Source organism: Notolabrus celidotus, chromosome 20 (assembly GCF_009762535.1).
Source record: "Notolabrus celidotus isolate fNotCel1 chromosome 20, fNotCel1.pri, whole genome shotgun sequence".
NCBI classification, from domain to species: Eukaryota; Metazoa; Chordata; class Actinopteri; order Labriformes; family Labridae; genus Notolabrus; species Notolabrus celidotus.
In genome coordinates this window covers 5,462,352-5,477,588 of record NC_048291.1, presented here as the reverse complement: position 1 = coordinate 5,477,588, position 15,237 = coordinate 5,462,352, and the positions used below count along the sequence as shown (strand labels likewise).

Here is a 15,237-nt window from a genome sequence, read left to right as displayed (position 1 = left end):
ATTTGATACTTTGTCTTATTTAGAAGTGTGACAGTATTTAGTGTTCCTCAACTCTATATTCTGCCACTGTGGCGGAACTACTTTGTGTTCCGCCACTTAAAGTTCCATCTCTCTGTATTCTGCCACTCTGAAATTCTCCACTCTGAGTTCCACTACTCAAACTGTGTTCTGATACTTTGTGTTCCACTCATCTGTGTTCCGCTACTCTATGTTCCACCACTCTGTAATCCTCCAATCTGTGTTCCACCACTCTTTAATCCACCACTCTGTTATCCTCCACTCTGTAATCCTTCACTCTGTAATCCTCCACTCTGTGTTCCACTACTCACTTTCACTACGTTGTGTTCAGCTACTTTGTGTTCCACTCATCTGAGTTCCGCCACTCTGTGTTCCACCACTCACTTCAACCATGTTATGTTCTGCTACTTTGTGTTCCACTCATCTGTGTTCCGCCACTCTTTGTTCCACCACTCTGTAATCCACCACTCTGTTATCCTCCACTCTGTAATCCTCCACTCTGTGTTCCACTACTCACTTTCACTATGTTGTGTTCAGCTACTTTCTGTTCCACTCATCTGTGTTCCGCCACTCTGTGCTCCACAACTCAGTTCTACTACGTTGTGTTCCTCCACTCTGTGTTCCTCCACTCTGTGTTCCTCCACTCTGTGTTCCATCACTCTGTAATCCTTCACTCTGTGTTCCACTACTCTGTGTTCCACTACTCACTTCCACTACGTTGTGTTCTGCTACTTTGTGTTCCACTCAGCTGTGTTCCCCCACTCTGTGTTCCACTACTCACTTTCACTACGTTGTGTTCTGCTACTTTGTGTTCCACTCATCTGAGTTCCGCCACTCTGTGTTCCACCACTAACTTCAACCATGTTATGATCTGCTACTTTGTGTTCCACTCATCTGTGTTCCGCCACTCTTTGTTCCACCACTCTGTAATCCACCACTCTGTTATCCTCCACTCTGTAATCCTCCACTCTGTGTTCCACTACTCACTTTCACTATGTTGTGTTCAGCTACTTTCTGTTCCACTCATCTGTGTTCCGCCACTCTGTGCTCCACCACTCTGTAATCCTCCACTCTGTGTTCCACTACTCAGTTCTACTACGTTGTGTTCCTCCACTCTGTGTTCCTCCACTCTGTGTTCCATCACTCTGTAATCCTTCACTCTGTGTTCCACTACTCTGTGTTCCATTACTCACTTCCACTACGTTGTGTTCTGCTACTTTGTGTTCCACTCAGCTGTGTTCCCCCACTCTGTAATCCTCCACTCTGTGTTCCACTACTCACTTTCACTACGTTGTGTTCAGCTACTTTGTGTTCCACTCATCTGAGTTCCGCCACTCTGTGTTACACCACTCTGTAATCCTCCACTCTGTGTTCCACTACTCAGTTCTACTACTTTGTGTCCGGCCACTTTGTTTTCCGCCACTCTCTGTAATCCTCCACTCTGCGTTCCTCCAGTCTGTGTTCCTCAAATCTGTGTTCCCCCACTCTGTGTTCCTCCACTCTGTGTTCCATCACTCTGTAATCCTCCACTCTGTATTCCACTACTCTGTGTTCCACTACTCACTTCCACTACATTACGTTCTGCTACTTTGTGTTCCACTCATCTGTGTTCCCCCACTCTGTAATCCTCCATCACTCTGTGATCAACCACTTTGTGTTCTGTTCCATTGTGTTCCATTACTTTGTGTTCCGCCACTTTGTACTCCACCACTCTGTATTCCGCCAAAAAGCTTAACCTTAAATTAACATCCAGTTGTGGCTGTGTTGGGAACGTGTTGTTCCCCTCCAAACGCTGATGTTTAAATTGAAAACTCAGCCTGGAGTTTGTTCTTCCAACTCATCTACATCCGCAGCAGAGCGGAGCAGAGGAGATAATCCTGTTTAATGCTGGTGTTGTGAGCCTCGATGATTCAAGAGGAGCCTCTGCCTTTCAGATATAACAAATGTAGGAAGCATTGGAGAGAAAAGTCTGGAAGTGAAAGTGGATCCCGAGGGCCGTTTTCAGTTGCAGGATGACAACTCGCGTCTGCTTTAAAAATGTTCAAATTTCCAGAGCGTGAAGAAGCACAGTAGAGTTGTAAAACTTGTTCATCCTCCTGCATAATGTCTCTCTCTGCTATGATGGGATTTTATTCCCTCTCAGTGTACAGCCCTGTGTGACCAGAGGGCTCCACCAACACAGTAAAGAGCCTACCAGTGTGTCAGACATGCAGGTGCTGATGTCAAACACACCCCACCCTACTCCTGTGGGCCTGTTGGAAACAAATATTTCACTTTATTTTGAGCTCAAAGTGTCTTGACCCGCCTGTTGAGAAATATGTGTCATCATTCTCCAACGATTTATCAGGTTACCAAACACCAGATGAAGGAATGAAGACTGACAAATGGAGGAGTAATTCAATGTCCCCGCCTTTGGTGTCGCCTGGAGGCAGAAAAATCCAACAAAGATGAAAATCTAATATCACATCTTTCTCTGTGAAGGAAAGGACCCGGGGCGGAGGTTCACACTGATATTCTATTAAAGATAAGTCCTTGTGAAGCAAATATGTCACAGGCAAGAAGATTTTGCAAACACCAACTGGAAAAGACTCCTAAATATAAAACAACAAGTGACCAAGGGAGGAGGGGCGAGCTGGTTGTGGGCAATGTGTCAAAGCAGGGGTGAGCTCTAGCTTGAAGCATTAGTTTCCATATTGGAAATGCTGACTCCAACCAAATTCAGGTTAAGCTATGGAAGCAATGGATCCACCGGTCTGTCAAATCAGCCACAGATACACAGACGCTTCCAATAAAGTGCTTTAACCTTTATGGTGTTATTTTATTGATATTTTGTTTCTTATTGAGAGCATGATATGTTTGAGGGTCATCTCTGTACGATAGAAGCCATGTACAATTTCCACAAGCCTCATACCTCAGATGTTTAATGTCCAGGGCCCGTATGCACGTCCAGCCATTGGTGATGAAATTGGCCATTTGTACTAAAAAAAAATGGATTAGCAGTATGCATGAGCCAGGTTAACGCCCAAACAAAGCATTACCAGTCCCTCCAGGATTTCGCAGGATTTTTTTGTGATTGTTGCGGCCCAAAAAGCCTGAATTTGCGACAGCTTTTTGAAAAATATTGCGGTGAAAGTTGAGATTATTTTTTTTTGCTTTTTTCCCCCAATAACATCTCAGGGGCAAGTAAATATGCTAAATTACAGTTGTTTTTAGAAAACATTCTTGATGTGACCACTGACTGTATTTTGATTCTCTTGATTCACAGAAAAATGCCATGAAAGGACTGTATTGCACATTTACGACGGTCCCTGAATGCACCTCGCAGCGACTGATGCACAGTCAGTTCACGGCACTCTGAAATTAATCTGCATCTTTGATGACTAGGAGTTGATCAAAACTTACTAAATGTGTCTGATGTTTCACCAAACTGGATTAAATCGAGCTGTAGATGCAGAGCTTTTTACGGTAACCACGGCAACAACGTCAAACATCAAATAGTAAACAGACGTCCCCCGGTTGTGTCTTTGTCACGCACACCGGGGGTAAAAATCATCAATGAAGATGAGACAGATGCATGGAGGTGAGGAGAGCTGGTTCATAAAGCACACCTGCTGCAGGTAGAGACCAAGCTAACACTGAGCCTCTCAATCTATAAATAATAACGTTGTCATGGTCACTTGTCCTGCCTGCTGTCCTCCCTTTTCACCCGTTCTCTGTGCGTGTTTTGTTGTTGAAAAGTGCCGATCAAGGGAGGACTTGTGTTTATGTTCCAAGGAAGTCAAATTGATGACAAAACCGATGACGTGCAGGGGCTGAGATTAAGGTAATTGTTCAAATTTGCGGGAAAGTTGCGCTGATTGTAAAAAATTGCAGGGCCGCGAAAAAATCGCGCTGATTGGTTGAATTTGCGTTGATAGTTGCGATCGCGATATCGCAACTTCCTGGAGGGACTGCATTACATTTAATGGTGGTAGACCCCACCGTTACAGGTGCTAACGGCAGCATTACCGCACCTGTTAGGCTGTTTAAAGGACAGCGGACATCGTGCTTATGCGTTACCGTTTAAGACGAAACATCGGAAGACATCGGATATTAAGGGATCAAACAAATCCTTTGATAAAGTATGACGATGTTGAAATATACAGCAAATTTAGATTTAGGGGATGCAACATCATTTTTAGGTAACCTACCAGTAATACTGTGAGGTGAATCTTTACCAAACGACTCCGTTCACAAGTCCTCATCCTTCAATGGGGGGGACAGGTGGTCCTCCACCTGTACCACAATAGTGGCGGTGCTTGTTTGCTCAGAAACACTGCACACATTTACCCGGTTCAAGATCTGAAGCCAAACTTTCCCTTTCTCCTTGTTTGTTATCTTTGACGATTGACTTGCTGATAACAGCTGTTTGTTCATTCTATATTCTTGCCATAAAATGTCCATTTCTTCTTCTGCTGAAACTTAGTTTGTTCTTGATCTTCTCTCAGTCACACCGGCACCGCTCGCCATGTTTGTTGTTGTTTAAGCGTAGTGGGCATGCGCAATTCAAATTTGTTGGATAGGGGTTTTCCAGGAGGTTCCATGGACATATGAGGTTTTGCACCAGCCTCGCCTTCATGACGCAATTAGATAATTGGCCGATTATTTGCAGTCGTGCATGCGGCTAACGCTACGGCCAAATGGGCTTTTTCATAATGGTTCGTTAAGACTAATGGGCCCGTTTGTGTAATGGCTGGAGTGCATACGAGCCCTGATCCTGAACCATGGCCCAATTAAGCCACTTGTTTCACGATCTAACTTTTCAAATATGACACCCAATGTGTTTTAATATTTATGCTTTCATTCAATAGGCGCCATTGAGTGCCTGGTCAAATTCTCGTATTTGCTTCTTGATTGACCCTCTTTCCATTTGAACTTTGTGCCTCCCTTTAGGTCACATTCAACACAGCACAGACAGATTTCACCTTCAGCAGATTTCCAAAGCTTTTAATATTCAACAAGCTAACCCTGACCTCCAATGACCACAAGTTCTTGAAACACATTGTTACGTTTCTTTTTGCAAACTTCTGTATCCGTGTGAAAGTCAAAGAAAGCAACACAGAGCAAAGTCCTCCTGTATTCAGTTCAATAGATATCCTCTTTTGGCACCACTCCCAGTCTTTGTCTGTCTTTGAATGACCAAGTCTCCTTCACAAAGATGGATGGTAACGTGTTCATTTTAAACCCAACCATAAAACTGAACACTGTGGTTCAGTGAGAATGAGAGGAAAGGGAACAAATCTGTTACTTTGTTGATTTAATTCATGATCCTGTTCAGATGTTTCCCAAATATAGTGGCCATCCAGGACTGGTTTTCAGCTTTGTTCCTTTAATGTAGCGATTTCTCCTGATTGTCTGACTCTTTTCATGATGTTATGTACTGTAGATGATACAAAACACAAAAGAATGGCACTGTTTTCAATTCAATATAGGGTTTATATATTTACAAGCCATCATATTTGGTTTTTATCAATATTTTACACAGCAACTTTTGGAATCTGGGTTGTAAAACATTTTATCTGATGTGTGTTTTTAAATTTAAAGTTTAACCCATGTTCCATCTGTTTATGTGGCAGTCCCTCCAGGAAGTTGCGATTTCGCGATTGCAACTATCAACGCAAATTCAACCAATCAGCGCGATTTTTTCGCGGCCTTGCAATTTTATACAATCACCGCAACTTTCTCGCAACTTTGACCAATTACCTTAATCTCAGCCCCTGTACGTCATCAGTTTTGTCATCAATTTCACTTCCTAGGAACATAAACATAAGTCCTCACTTGATCGGCACTTTTCAACAACAAAACACGCACAGAGAACGGGTGAAAAGAGGGGACGGCAGGCAGGACAAGTGACCATGACAACGTTGTTATTTATAGATTGAGGGGCACAGTGTTCGCTTGGTCTCTACCTGCAGCAGGTGTACTTCATGAACCAGCTCTCCTCACCTCCATGCATCTGTCTCATCTTCATTGATGATTTTTACCCCCCGGTGTGCGTGACAAAGACACAACCGGGGGACGTCTGTTTAATATTTGAGGTTTGACGTTGTTGCCGCCATCACCGTAAAAAGCTCCGCGTCTACAGCTTGATTTAATCCAGTTTGGTGAAACATCAGACACACTTAGTAAGTTTTGATCAACTCCTGGTCAACAAAGATGCAGATTCATTTCAGAGTGCATGAACTGTCTGTCAAGTGCCTCTGTCACTGCGAGGTGCATTCAGGGACCGTCGTAAATGTGCAATACAGACCTTTCATAGCATTTTTCTGTGAATAAAGAGAATCAAAACACAGTCACAGTGGCCACATCGAGAATGTTTTCTAAAAACATCTGTAATTTAGCATATTTACTTGCCCCTGAGATGTTATTGGGGGAAAAAAGAAAAAAAAAATCGCAACTTTCACCGCAATTTTTTCAAAAAGCTGTCGCAAATTCAGGCTATTTGGGCCGCAACAATCACACAAAAATCCTGCGAAATCCTGGAGGGACTGATATGGAATAGCCCTACTTTATTACCTGTTCTGCAGCTATTCAGATGTTTTTGCTTCTCTTTGTGGAGCTTTTTGTACAGTCTAAGGTGTATATTGTGTTGTGTTCACAGGTGTCTTGTGGTTGTCCGTGGTGTCTGAAGTGCTCTACATTCTGCTCTTGGTGGTCGGCTTCAGTCTGATGTGTCTCGAGCTTTTCCACTCCAGCAACGTCATCGACGGTCTCAAACTAAACGCCTTCGCCGCCGTCTTTACTGTGCTATCCGGTAAGTTGGCGGACAACCAAAACCTTTCCTCTCAGTCATATTCAGACTTCTACCTCTCTCTGGAAATACATTTATTCACTCAGTTAGTGATCTGAATACTTCTTCCGCCCCTGTGGAAGTAGGTGAAGTTTTGAAAGACAGTCTTACTGTGTGCCCTGCTGCGTCAGGAAGCTCATGTAGATATTTTTTTTCTGTGGAGGAAGAAATCGTGTAATCTCCGTGAGATCTGGTGCAATGGATAAAATTTATAATTACATATTCTGAAAGGGTTTTAGAATAACATGAGGTGGAGAGAGACTGATGCAGATTTGAGAGAGGTTCTCCGGGGTCCAAGGTTATCCCCTGGAAGCCTTCGCCTGGTTGGATGCCAGGGATTTTTATCCTAACTCACGTTAAACCTCTTACACAAGATGTTGGCACTGCGTCACCCCGCACACACACATATGCTGCACCCGGCTAGCATCCCCCTGGAGCCTCTCTAAGGATGTTCCCATCAGACCAGTGGTTCTGTTAAAAGCACATTTTACCCATCGCAGCACAAGTGATTGATTTGATCTGATCTGAGTTCTTAACTGGAGTAAAAAGTAAGTAACAACATTTATTTGAGCACTGGACTCGTAAACAGTTATGTGGTAGATGCACCCGAATATTCCCTTTTTTAAACTTCTTATTTCTAATGCAAATATTGTACTTTTTACTCAATTTTTGCTGCATATTTTCATTACATGAGTTTATAATTTGTGCTCACCTTCCTGTCCAGTGAAAATAATCTGTGATAAACTGAAAGATTAAGTTTTTCCTAAAATTCTGTAGCGAAATTAACTTTTCAATTCCCCTCTCTCAGATTAGCTGTCAAATGCACTGCAATTAAAAACAATTTTTAAAGGTTAACCTGATAATAAGTTTTAAGGATGGGACCAAAAGTGATCACTTGTACTTTTAAGAGTTTTATAGTATTTTCTATCGTTGGCATAAACTTAAAATATGAATCTTTGTAACACAAACTCTTTGATGTTACATAATTTCGCAATAATTTCCTGGGATTTCATCCTAACCCTATTTTTAAAGATCTAACATTAAGATGTAGAGTCAATACTTCTGGGTCTTGAATTTTTAAGAGTTACAATTTCCATTATTTGTCTGGGTAATATTGACAAGTCATATTTCAGCAGGCTTTTTTTCTCTTTTCATTTTCTTTGATTGAACTTGAGGACATTTACAGATCAAGACAGAGACATTTCTGCAGAAATGGCATGATACGAGAGTAAGGCAGTATCATTTTAACAGTTGATGAGATCCATCCATCCATCTTCTTCCGCTTGTCCGGGTCGCGGGGGCAGCAGCCTCAGCAGGGAAGCCCAGACACTCCTCTCCCTGGCCACTTCCACCAGCTCTTCTGGGAGGATACCGAGGCGCTCTCAGGCCAGCTGAAAGACATAGTCTCGCCAGCGTGTCCTGGGCCTTCCCCGTGGCCTCCTCCCAGTCGGACATGCCCGAAACACCTCCCCAGGGAGACGTTCGGGAGGCATCCTAACCAGATGCCCGAACCACCTCATCTGGCTCCTCTCGATCCGGAGGAGCAGCGGCTCTACTTTGAGCCTCTCCCGGATGTCTGAGCTCCTGACCCTCTCTCTAAGGCTGAGCCCAGCCACCCTGCGGAGAAAGCTCATTTCGGCCGCTTGTATTCGCGATCTTGTTCTTTCGGTCACTACCCACAGCTCGTGACCAAAAGCGGAGGGTCAGAACGTAGATTGACCGGTAAATTGAGAGCTTTGCCTTCTGGCTCAGCTCTCTCTTCACCACGACAGACCGGTACAGCGCCGGCATCACCGCAGACGCCGCCCCGATCCGTCTGTCAATCTCCCGCTCCCTTTTCCCCTCACTCGTGAACAAGACCCCAAGATACTTAAACTCCTCCGCCTGGGGCAAAGACTCCCCTCCGACCCGGAGAGGGCAAGCCACCCTTTTCCGACTGAGCACCATGGCCTCAGACTTGGAGGTGCTGATCCCCATCCCCGCTGCTTCACACTCAGCTGCAAACTGTCCCAGTGCGAGCTGGAGGTCACCGTTCAATGAAGCCAATAGAACCACATCATCTGCAAAGAGCAGAGACGGAATCCCAAGGCCACCGAACCGGAAACCCTCCGCCACTTGGCTGCGCCTAGATATTCTGTCCATAAAAGTTGATGAGATGTGAAATGATAAAGACAGATACTTAAAGAAAAGCAAAATAAAATGATTCAAGTGAATAGATAAAAGAGCACTTAAAGGCACAGTAAGAGATGTTAAATTAGCAGGGATTGTGATAAAGAATTTTAAAGCTTACAGCCTGTCTGTTCCTTCTTTCAAAATATTTTAACAATCCATGGTAGCTGGTGAAATTAAAGATAAATACAGTAAAAGAGGGGTTAAAGCTTTTCCATTTACACGTATGTTTACAGGTTTTTGTCAGGCTTCACTGTACGCAGGAAAAACAGTTTGTATGGACGACCAAAGCAATCAGAACACAATCTTATAATGACATCCTGGATCCAATTGGTGGTAATCTAAAGCCGATTTATCTATCTCTGTAAAAAGATATATGTATGAAAGTGCAGCTCAATGTTTGTTATACCCCAAACAACAATCAGCTTGATGCTGAGTTGCACAAGCCACCCAGTAGTTACATTTACAGACTTCCTGAATGCATCACACATTTTAAAATGCAACCTCAATTCAACAGACAAGAACTGTAGAAGTTATCTTCTTCTCAAAGATTGCAAATGTGCATTGTGATGTTATTTCAGCAAAATTAAGACCTGTTAATTGTGAGTAAATTGCTGGGGAGAAGCCTAAATCAGCTGCCAGGACCACCTCCTCTGGCCTGCTCGCAACGGCGCAGGATTGGGAGCTGAAAGTTGACCTGGGGAAGCAATTGAAGTTCCCAGAAACTGTAGCCAGAACATCGCTAAGGCCAGACATAGTGCTGATCTTGGAAACCTCCAAGCAGGTCATTCTCTTGGAACTCACCGTGTCCTGGGAGGACCGCATTGAGGAGGTCATTGAGAGGAAGAGGGCAAAGTACACCGAGCTGGTGGAACAATGCCGAAGCAACGGGTGGCGAGCAAGGTGCGAGCCCATTGAGGTGGGATGCAGAGGGTTTGTGGGCCAGTCCCTATGCAGGGCCTACAATATGCTCGGCATCACAGGGAGCAGTAGGCGAAGGGCCATCCAGTCGGCCACAGAGGCAGCAGAAGTTGCCTCAAGGTGGCTGTGGATCAGGAGAGGAGACCTGTGGGTGGGGTAGAGCTACCTGGACACAAGCCGGGGCTTGATCAACCCCGGCTGGGTCGCCTGGTTGAGGGTGTCTGATTGTTGAAAGACCCGAAACACCCAATGACCCCAGGTTACATCACTGATGATGTGTCCAGGTGCATCACAAGTTGATGTATTTCACAAGCAAGACAATCAGTTTGTTTTAGGGAAGCAAGAGTGAAGCCTCTGTGTACCGTACTATTTATAGTGAAACTGAGACTCACCAGGCACAAAAGTACAGGCGTTATTTTGGGGGATGTAACCAACCAAGAAATTATAATGTTTTCTTTTTAGACATAAGGAATAATTGAAAAACCTTGCTCTTCAAGTTTCTAACTAGACTGTAAACTATGCAGCTCACAAGAAAGAAAGTCATGGATCACTTACGGCTTGGTACATCAGATAAACAGAGAAGCCTGCTACTGGCATTTATTATCATCTAACGATACGTTCCAAGATTGCTCTAACCCCTGACCTAAACTGAAAGCTAACCTCGGTCTCCATCTTAAAACGTAATAATAAACTTCATGGCATTTCGTCCCCAGAAGGAGAGTGAGTCCAAACACTGTGCCTGTGAAAACACATTGTTTTGTCCTCACAATGTCAGTAAAAAAAAAGGTCCACATTAACTTGCACACACAGAAACACAATTCCTAGAAACCTCTGTTGTCAGGCTGTCGAGCTGGAGGAGAAATGTGGCTCCTTTATGGTAAACTGTAAATCTGGAGCAGCTGAGTTTTATTTGCAAGCGAGGTGAGGCTGATTATAAACGTGCACACGTGGCTATAACCCTTCACACGGTCCACGTGACACACACACATTAACAGTGTTGTCAGCTGTTGATGGCGGTGCTGTGATGTATAGCCTCTACATTAATGTCATTCCTCTCTCATTGGCTCAGGAACAATATGGCCTTTTGATTTACTGTACCTTTATGAGTGATTACATCCCTATCTCCAATTGATCTAGTATCTTTTAACTGGCTAGTTAAATCAATTGGTTCTGCATAATGAGTAATTATAATAGTTACATGAGCTCTGAGTTATAGCTCATTTTTATGGTGAGCTGCATCGTAGAAGTGATTTGATTTACATTTGTTTAGTTAATGGTAAGTATCATGGCAGATCATCTTGAGCTTGTTAGGTACAAGCAGACAACACACTGCAGAGGACACAATGCTATTTTAGTGCCTTACTACTTGCTACTACAAAAGTGCATCTGACTGAACTGAATTGAACGTCAAAGAAGTTCCCAAGTTGAAGGTAAAAATGCAAGAATCAAAACAGAGAGAGTCAACAGTTCTCAAAATGCTGCTTCTCGGTGATATTTGAGGTCTAGGGTCAAATTGCGGGTTCATAAACATGTCGGCAGCTGATACTGATTTTGCAGACATGGATGCACTGCTAGCGTTTCCCACATGAAGATTATACCTGATGATACCAGTGGACAATCTCTCTTTCTATCCCTTGCGCACATGACGTACCAACTGAGCAAGTTGTTAACTTCTTCTGTCTAGTTTCTTCCAAAGGTCTGTGGTGATTTGCACACTTCAAAATAGTGCTTTGCTGGATTTTGATATCAGTCCGATTGGCTGCACCTGCATGCTTAGCTCGTAGGTGGTAGCTCAAACTCAAAGTGCTTCATGATATTTTAATTCTGCTTGACATAAAGTGCACTCTACTTAGGACTTGTCAACTGAGCCATTTGGGAGTTCTTGAGTTAAATTGCACTGTTCCAAAGTGCAGTGGTGTATTTTCCATCATGGTGGCAGCAGGAGTGGTTGTCATCAGCTGAATAAAAAATAGACGTAAGAGAGAATTGAAGCAGATGTGGAAGTGTTAAAAACTGCAGTTCATCAAGGATCCACTTGAGGCTGGCTCTGGAAGTAACGGAAACCACATACACACCAATTCAAAGAAGATGATCTTTACGGCAGAAATAAACATGTTTACAGCCTGGTACAAAAAACAAGTGTAGTCTGGATACCTCATTTCTCGATCGGCACACACTGTACAGGGGGTGAATTTTTTTCATAACGCTGCAATTTCAAAAATATTGAGATTACGAGTCGTCCAATGAGAGGCCCAGCTGACTTGATTGACAGGCGGGAAAACTGTAGCTGTTGGCTAGGAGGCTCAAAGCCCGCCTCTTTACATCACACTCACTTTACAGCAGTTATGTTGAGTTCAACATTTCCAATATGGCCGCCGCTGATGATTTGCTTCAAAACAGTGCTTCAGAAACAGATGGGTGACATCACGGATACTACGTCCATTATTTATACAGTCTATGGTTAAACTGCATGAAATGACAACAATAGTCCTCACTTGTTAATAAAAACATGTATGTGTGTTTCAGGTCTTTTAGGTATGGTGGCCCACATGATGTACACACAGGTGTTCCAGATTACAGTCAGTCTGGGGCCTGAAGACTGGAGACCCCACAGCTGGGACTATGGCTGGTCCTTCTGGTAAGTCTACACACACACACACACACACACACACACACACACACACACACACAAACTCAGGACGATAATTTAGATCAGCTAATTTGTAAATGACAGAAGCAAAGTTAAGCCAGCAGACAATAAGCCCACTGTCTTTCTTAGTGAATTATGTTTCTGGGTGAATTTTTCATGGCAGAGTCTTTTCACTCCACAGAATATGCTGAGGTACACAGGGAGCGACAGGGCTGTTGTTTCTGAGATAATTAGCCAGACAAGATGCACCTTGACCTCCTCTGCTCTGTGCTCGAAGGTAAAGCCGCGCTGCTGCTGCAGCTGCTGTCTGAGTTCATGTAGCTCATTTGTGGATCAAGGACAGTGAATCTCAGAGATGAACAGTGTCTAGACAACTTAATAAATCACACGTATCGGTCCAAGGTATTGGACTTTTTCCAGAAAACTTTGTAATGACAGACCAGTAGGTGTCGGTCTCTGGTTTAATCACATTATTTTCCCCCTGCGGATGGCATTTGTCCAGTGGTCAAACATTGTTGATGTGTATGCGTTCAGAGTCTCAGGGCACTTAACAGAGTGGTTGGCACAAAGTGAAGTTCATCCCTGGTTTCAGCAGCAGCCTGTCTGCTAATGACAATCAGCTGCTAAAAAAAATTGACTGACATTTCTGAGGTCTTGTGTGATTTTTGAAAAATCCAAATGTTGTTTGGTCATTAGGGATATGTGATGGGTTCAAAGGAGAGCGTTATTTTAAGATTACATGAAAGAATAAAGAAACAACGCAGGATAACGGATGTCACGAATTGGACCTGGTCACAAATTTTTTGTCACAGATTGGATTTTTTGAAATTTGTTGAAAAAATGATGTATTTAAAATTCAACAATCCTTCTCCTCTTCTCCTCAGTCATGACCAAAACTCTGCATTTATTTCCATGCATCTTAAAATGCGTCACATCCTCAATTTTCTTCACAAAGCTGCAACTTTATTTTTATCACAGGGAGACAGATAAACCCGAACTCCCATTTTATTTTGAAAGTTCTTTAAAAAAATCTGACGACAACGCTCCGTCTTACCCTTTTTCTAATATTTGTACTGTATATGGTGAAGACCCCTCGCCCCTGACATATGTAGTTTGCGGTTCTAGACCAGCAAGGAGTTGGTTCTGCTCCTGAACCTGCTTTCCTGACCGGGCGCCAGTTCTCTCACAGTCGAAACACAAAAAACTGGTTCTCAATTGAGCACCAGCTCTGAACCAACCCTGACACTGCCTCGTGGAAAATGGTTATGTAATGGCCTCCGGAACAAACTTAGGCTCAAATGTGTAGACTGAAACATTTGACAGAGGGAGTCCTTCCTAGATGTGAATTTCAAACCTTTATTTAAAGATATAAGAACCCCAAAATGTTCAAAATCAAAGAACAAAATGGATCATAGACTTGCTTAAAGTGAGCAATAAATGGCAAGGCGATGGGCCAACTACGGAAGAGCGACGCTCCAAACATCATCCCCGAAACCAGCTGAAAACATAACTAGGCCGTTAACAAGACCTCTGGTGGTTTCCAGCCCAAACTCCAATAACAAAACCCAACAACCTAAATAATGTTGTGTAAAGAAAGGTAAGGAGGAAACAAACAAAACCCTCCTCTCCACATGCTCCTCAAGGTGTGGGTGCCAGAGACAGCCTCTGAACCTCCTGCTCCTCTCTGAGCACAAACAGGATTCAGGTGTGCAGCAGGCAGAGGGGGGAGGGAGACCAGAGAGACACAAGCTGAAGGGAACAGTCTGGAATCCAAAAAGCTGCATTATCTCAACAACTGTATTTGATACGCCAAAACAAAGTTCACCAGTTTAACAAAGAGACCAAATCCTGCTGTGATCTGTAATATGCACAACAAATATGGAGCATGTCTTCAGGGACTACATCTCTGTATAACACAGTGAGAGTGAGAGTCATTCACACTGAAATATCAACACTTTAAATCTCTTCTCTGTGTGAAAGTTTGTGCAAAACTTGTGTAACACAAGCTCTCCTCATTCTTTCTAAAAGGAGATTCCGTCAGTCAATAAGTCAAGCGAAGGCTTCTCGTTTAAAACCATGTGGGAGAAATTCAGGATCATTAAAGTGGTATAAATTCAGCAGGAATACTTAACCTCTACTATCTCCTTCAGGGTGTATAACAAGAGTGAGTGTGGTCCATTCCAGGGGGCCATGAATGAGCACTACACCCACTCACCTGCTCTGTTTAAAGCTCTCTCTGGGAACTGAGTCCAGAAAAATTAAAGCAGAGAAAGGGAGTACTTTAAAAGTTTTAAAAAGCTTCTAATCATTCAATTAATCAATCTTTATTTATAAAGCACCAAATCACAACAGCTGCTATCCGAAGACTCCTTCCAACCAGAGCAGGTCTAGACCGTACTCCATGTTCTATTATTAACAAAGACACAACATCAAGACAGGATCAGATCCAGTCCCATCTTACAGACAGGACTCAGTCTACTCTCATCTTTGCAGCATTTAGCAAGTTACAGTGGCAAGGACAAACTTCCCTTAACAGGCAGAAACCTCCAGCAGGACCAGACTCATGTTAGACACACATCTGCTGAGACCGAGTAGGGGATAGAAGAGGGTTGGATTTTGAACTTTGGTCTTGAACTGGCCATACACTAGA

General features: G+C 43.4%; 1 protein-coding gene across 1 annotated transcript in view; it reads left to right on the top strand.

Moving 5' to 3' along the window:
- Positions 1 to 15,237, top strand: part of gsg1l (gsg1-like) — a 47,817-nt gene that overhangs the window by 25,953 nt on the left and 6,627 nt on the right. The window contains exons 3-4 of the mRNA XM_034711900.1: positions 6,659 to 6,811; positions 12,464 to 12,575. Of these exons, the coding sequence (XP_034567791.1) occupies positions 6,659 to 6,811; positions 12,464 to 12,575 (265 nt within the window). The remainder of the gene's footprint in view (positions 1 to 6,658; positions 6,812 to 12,463; positions 12,576 to 15,237) is intronic.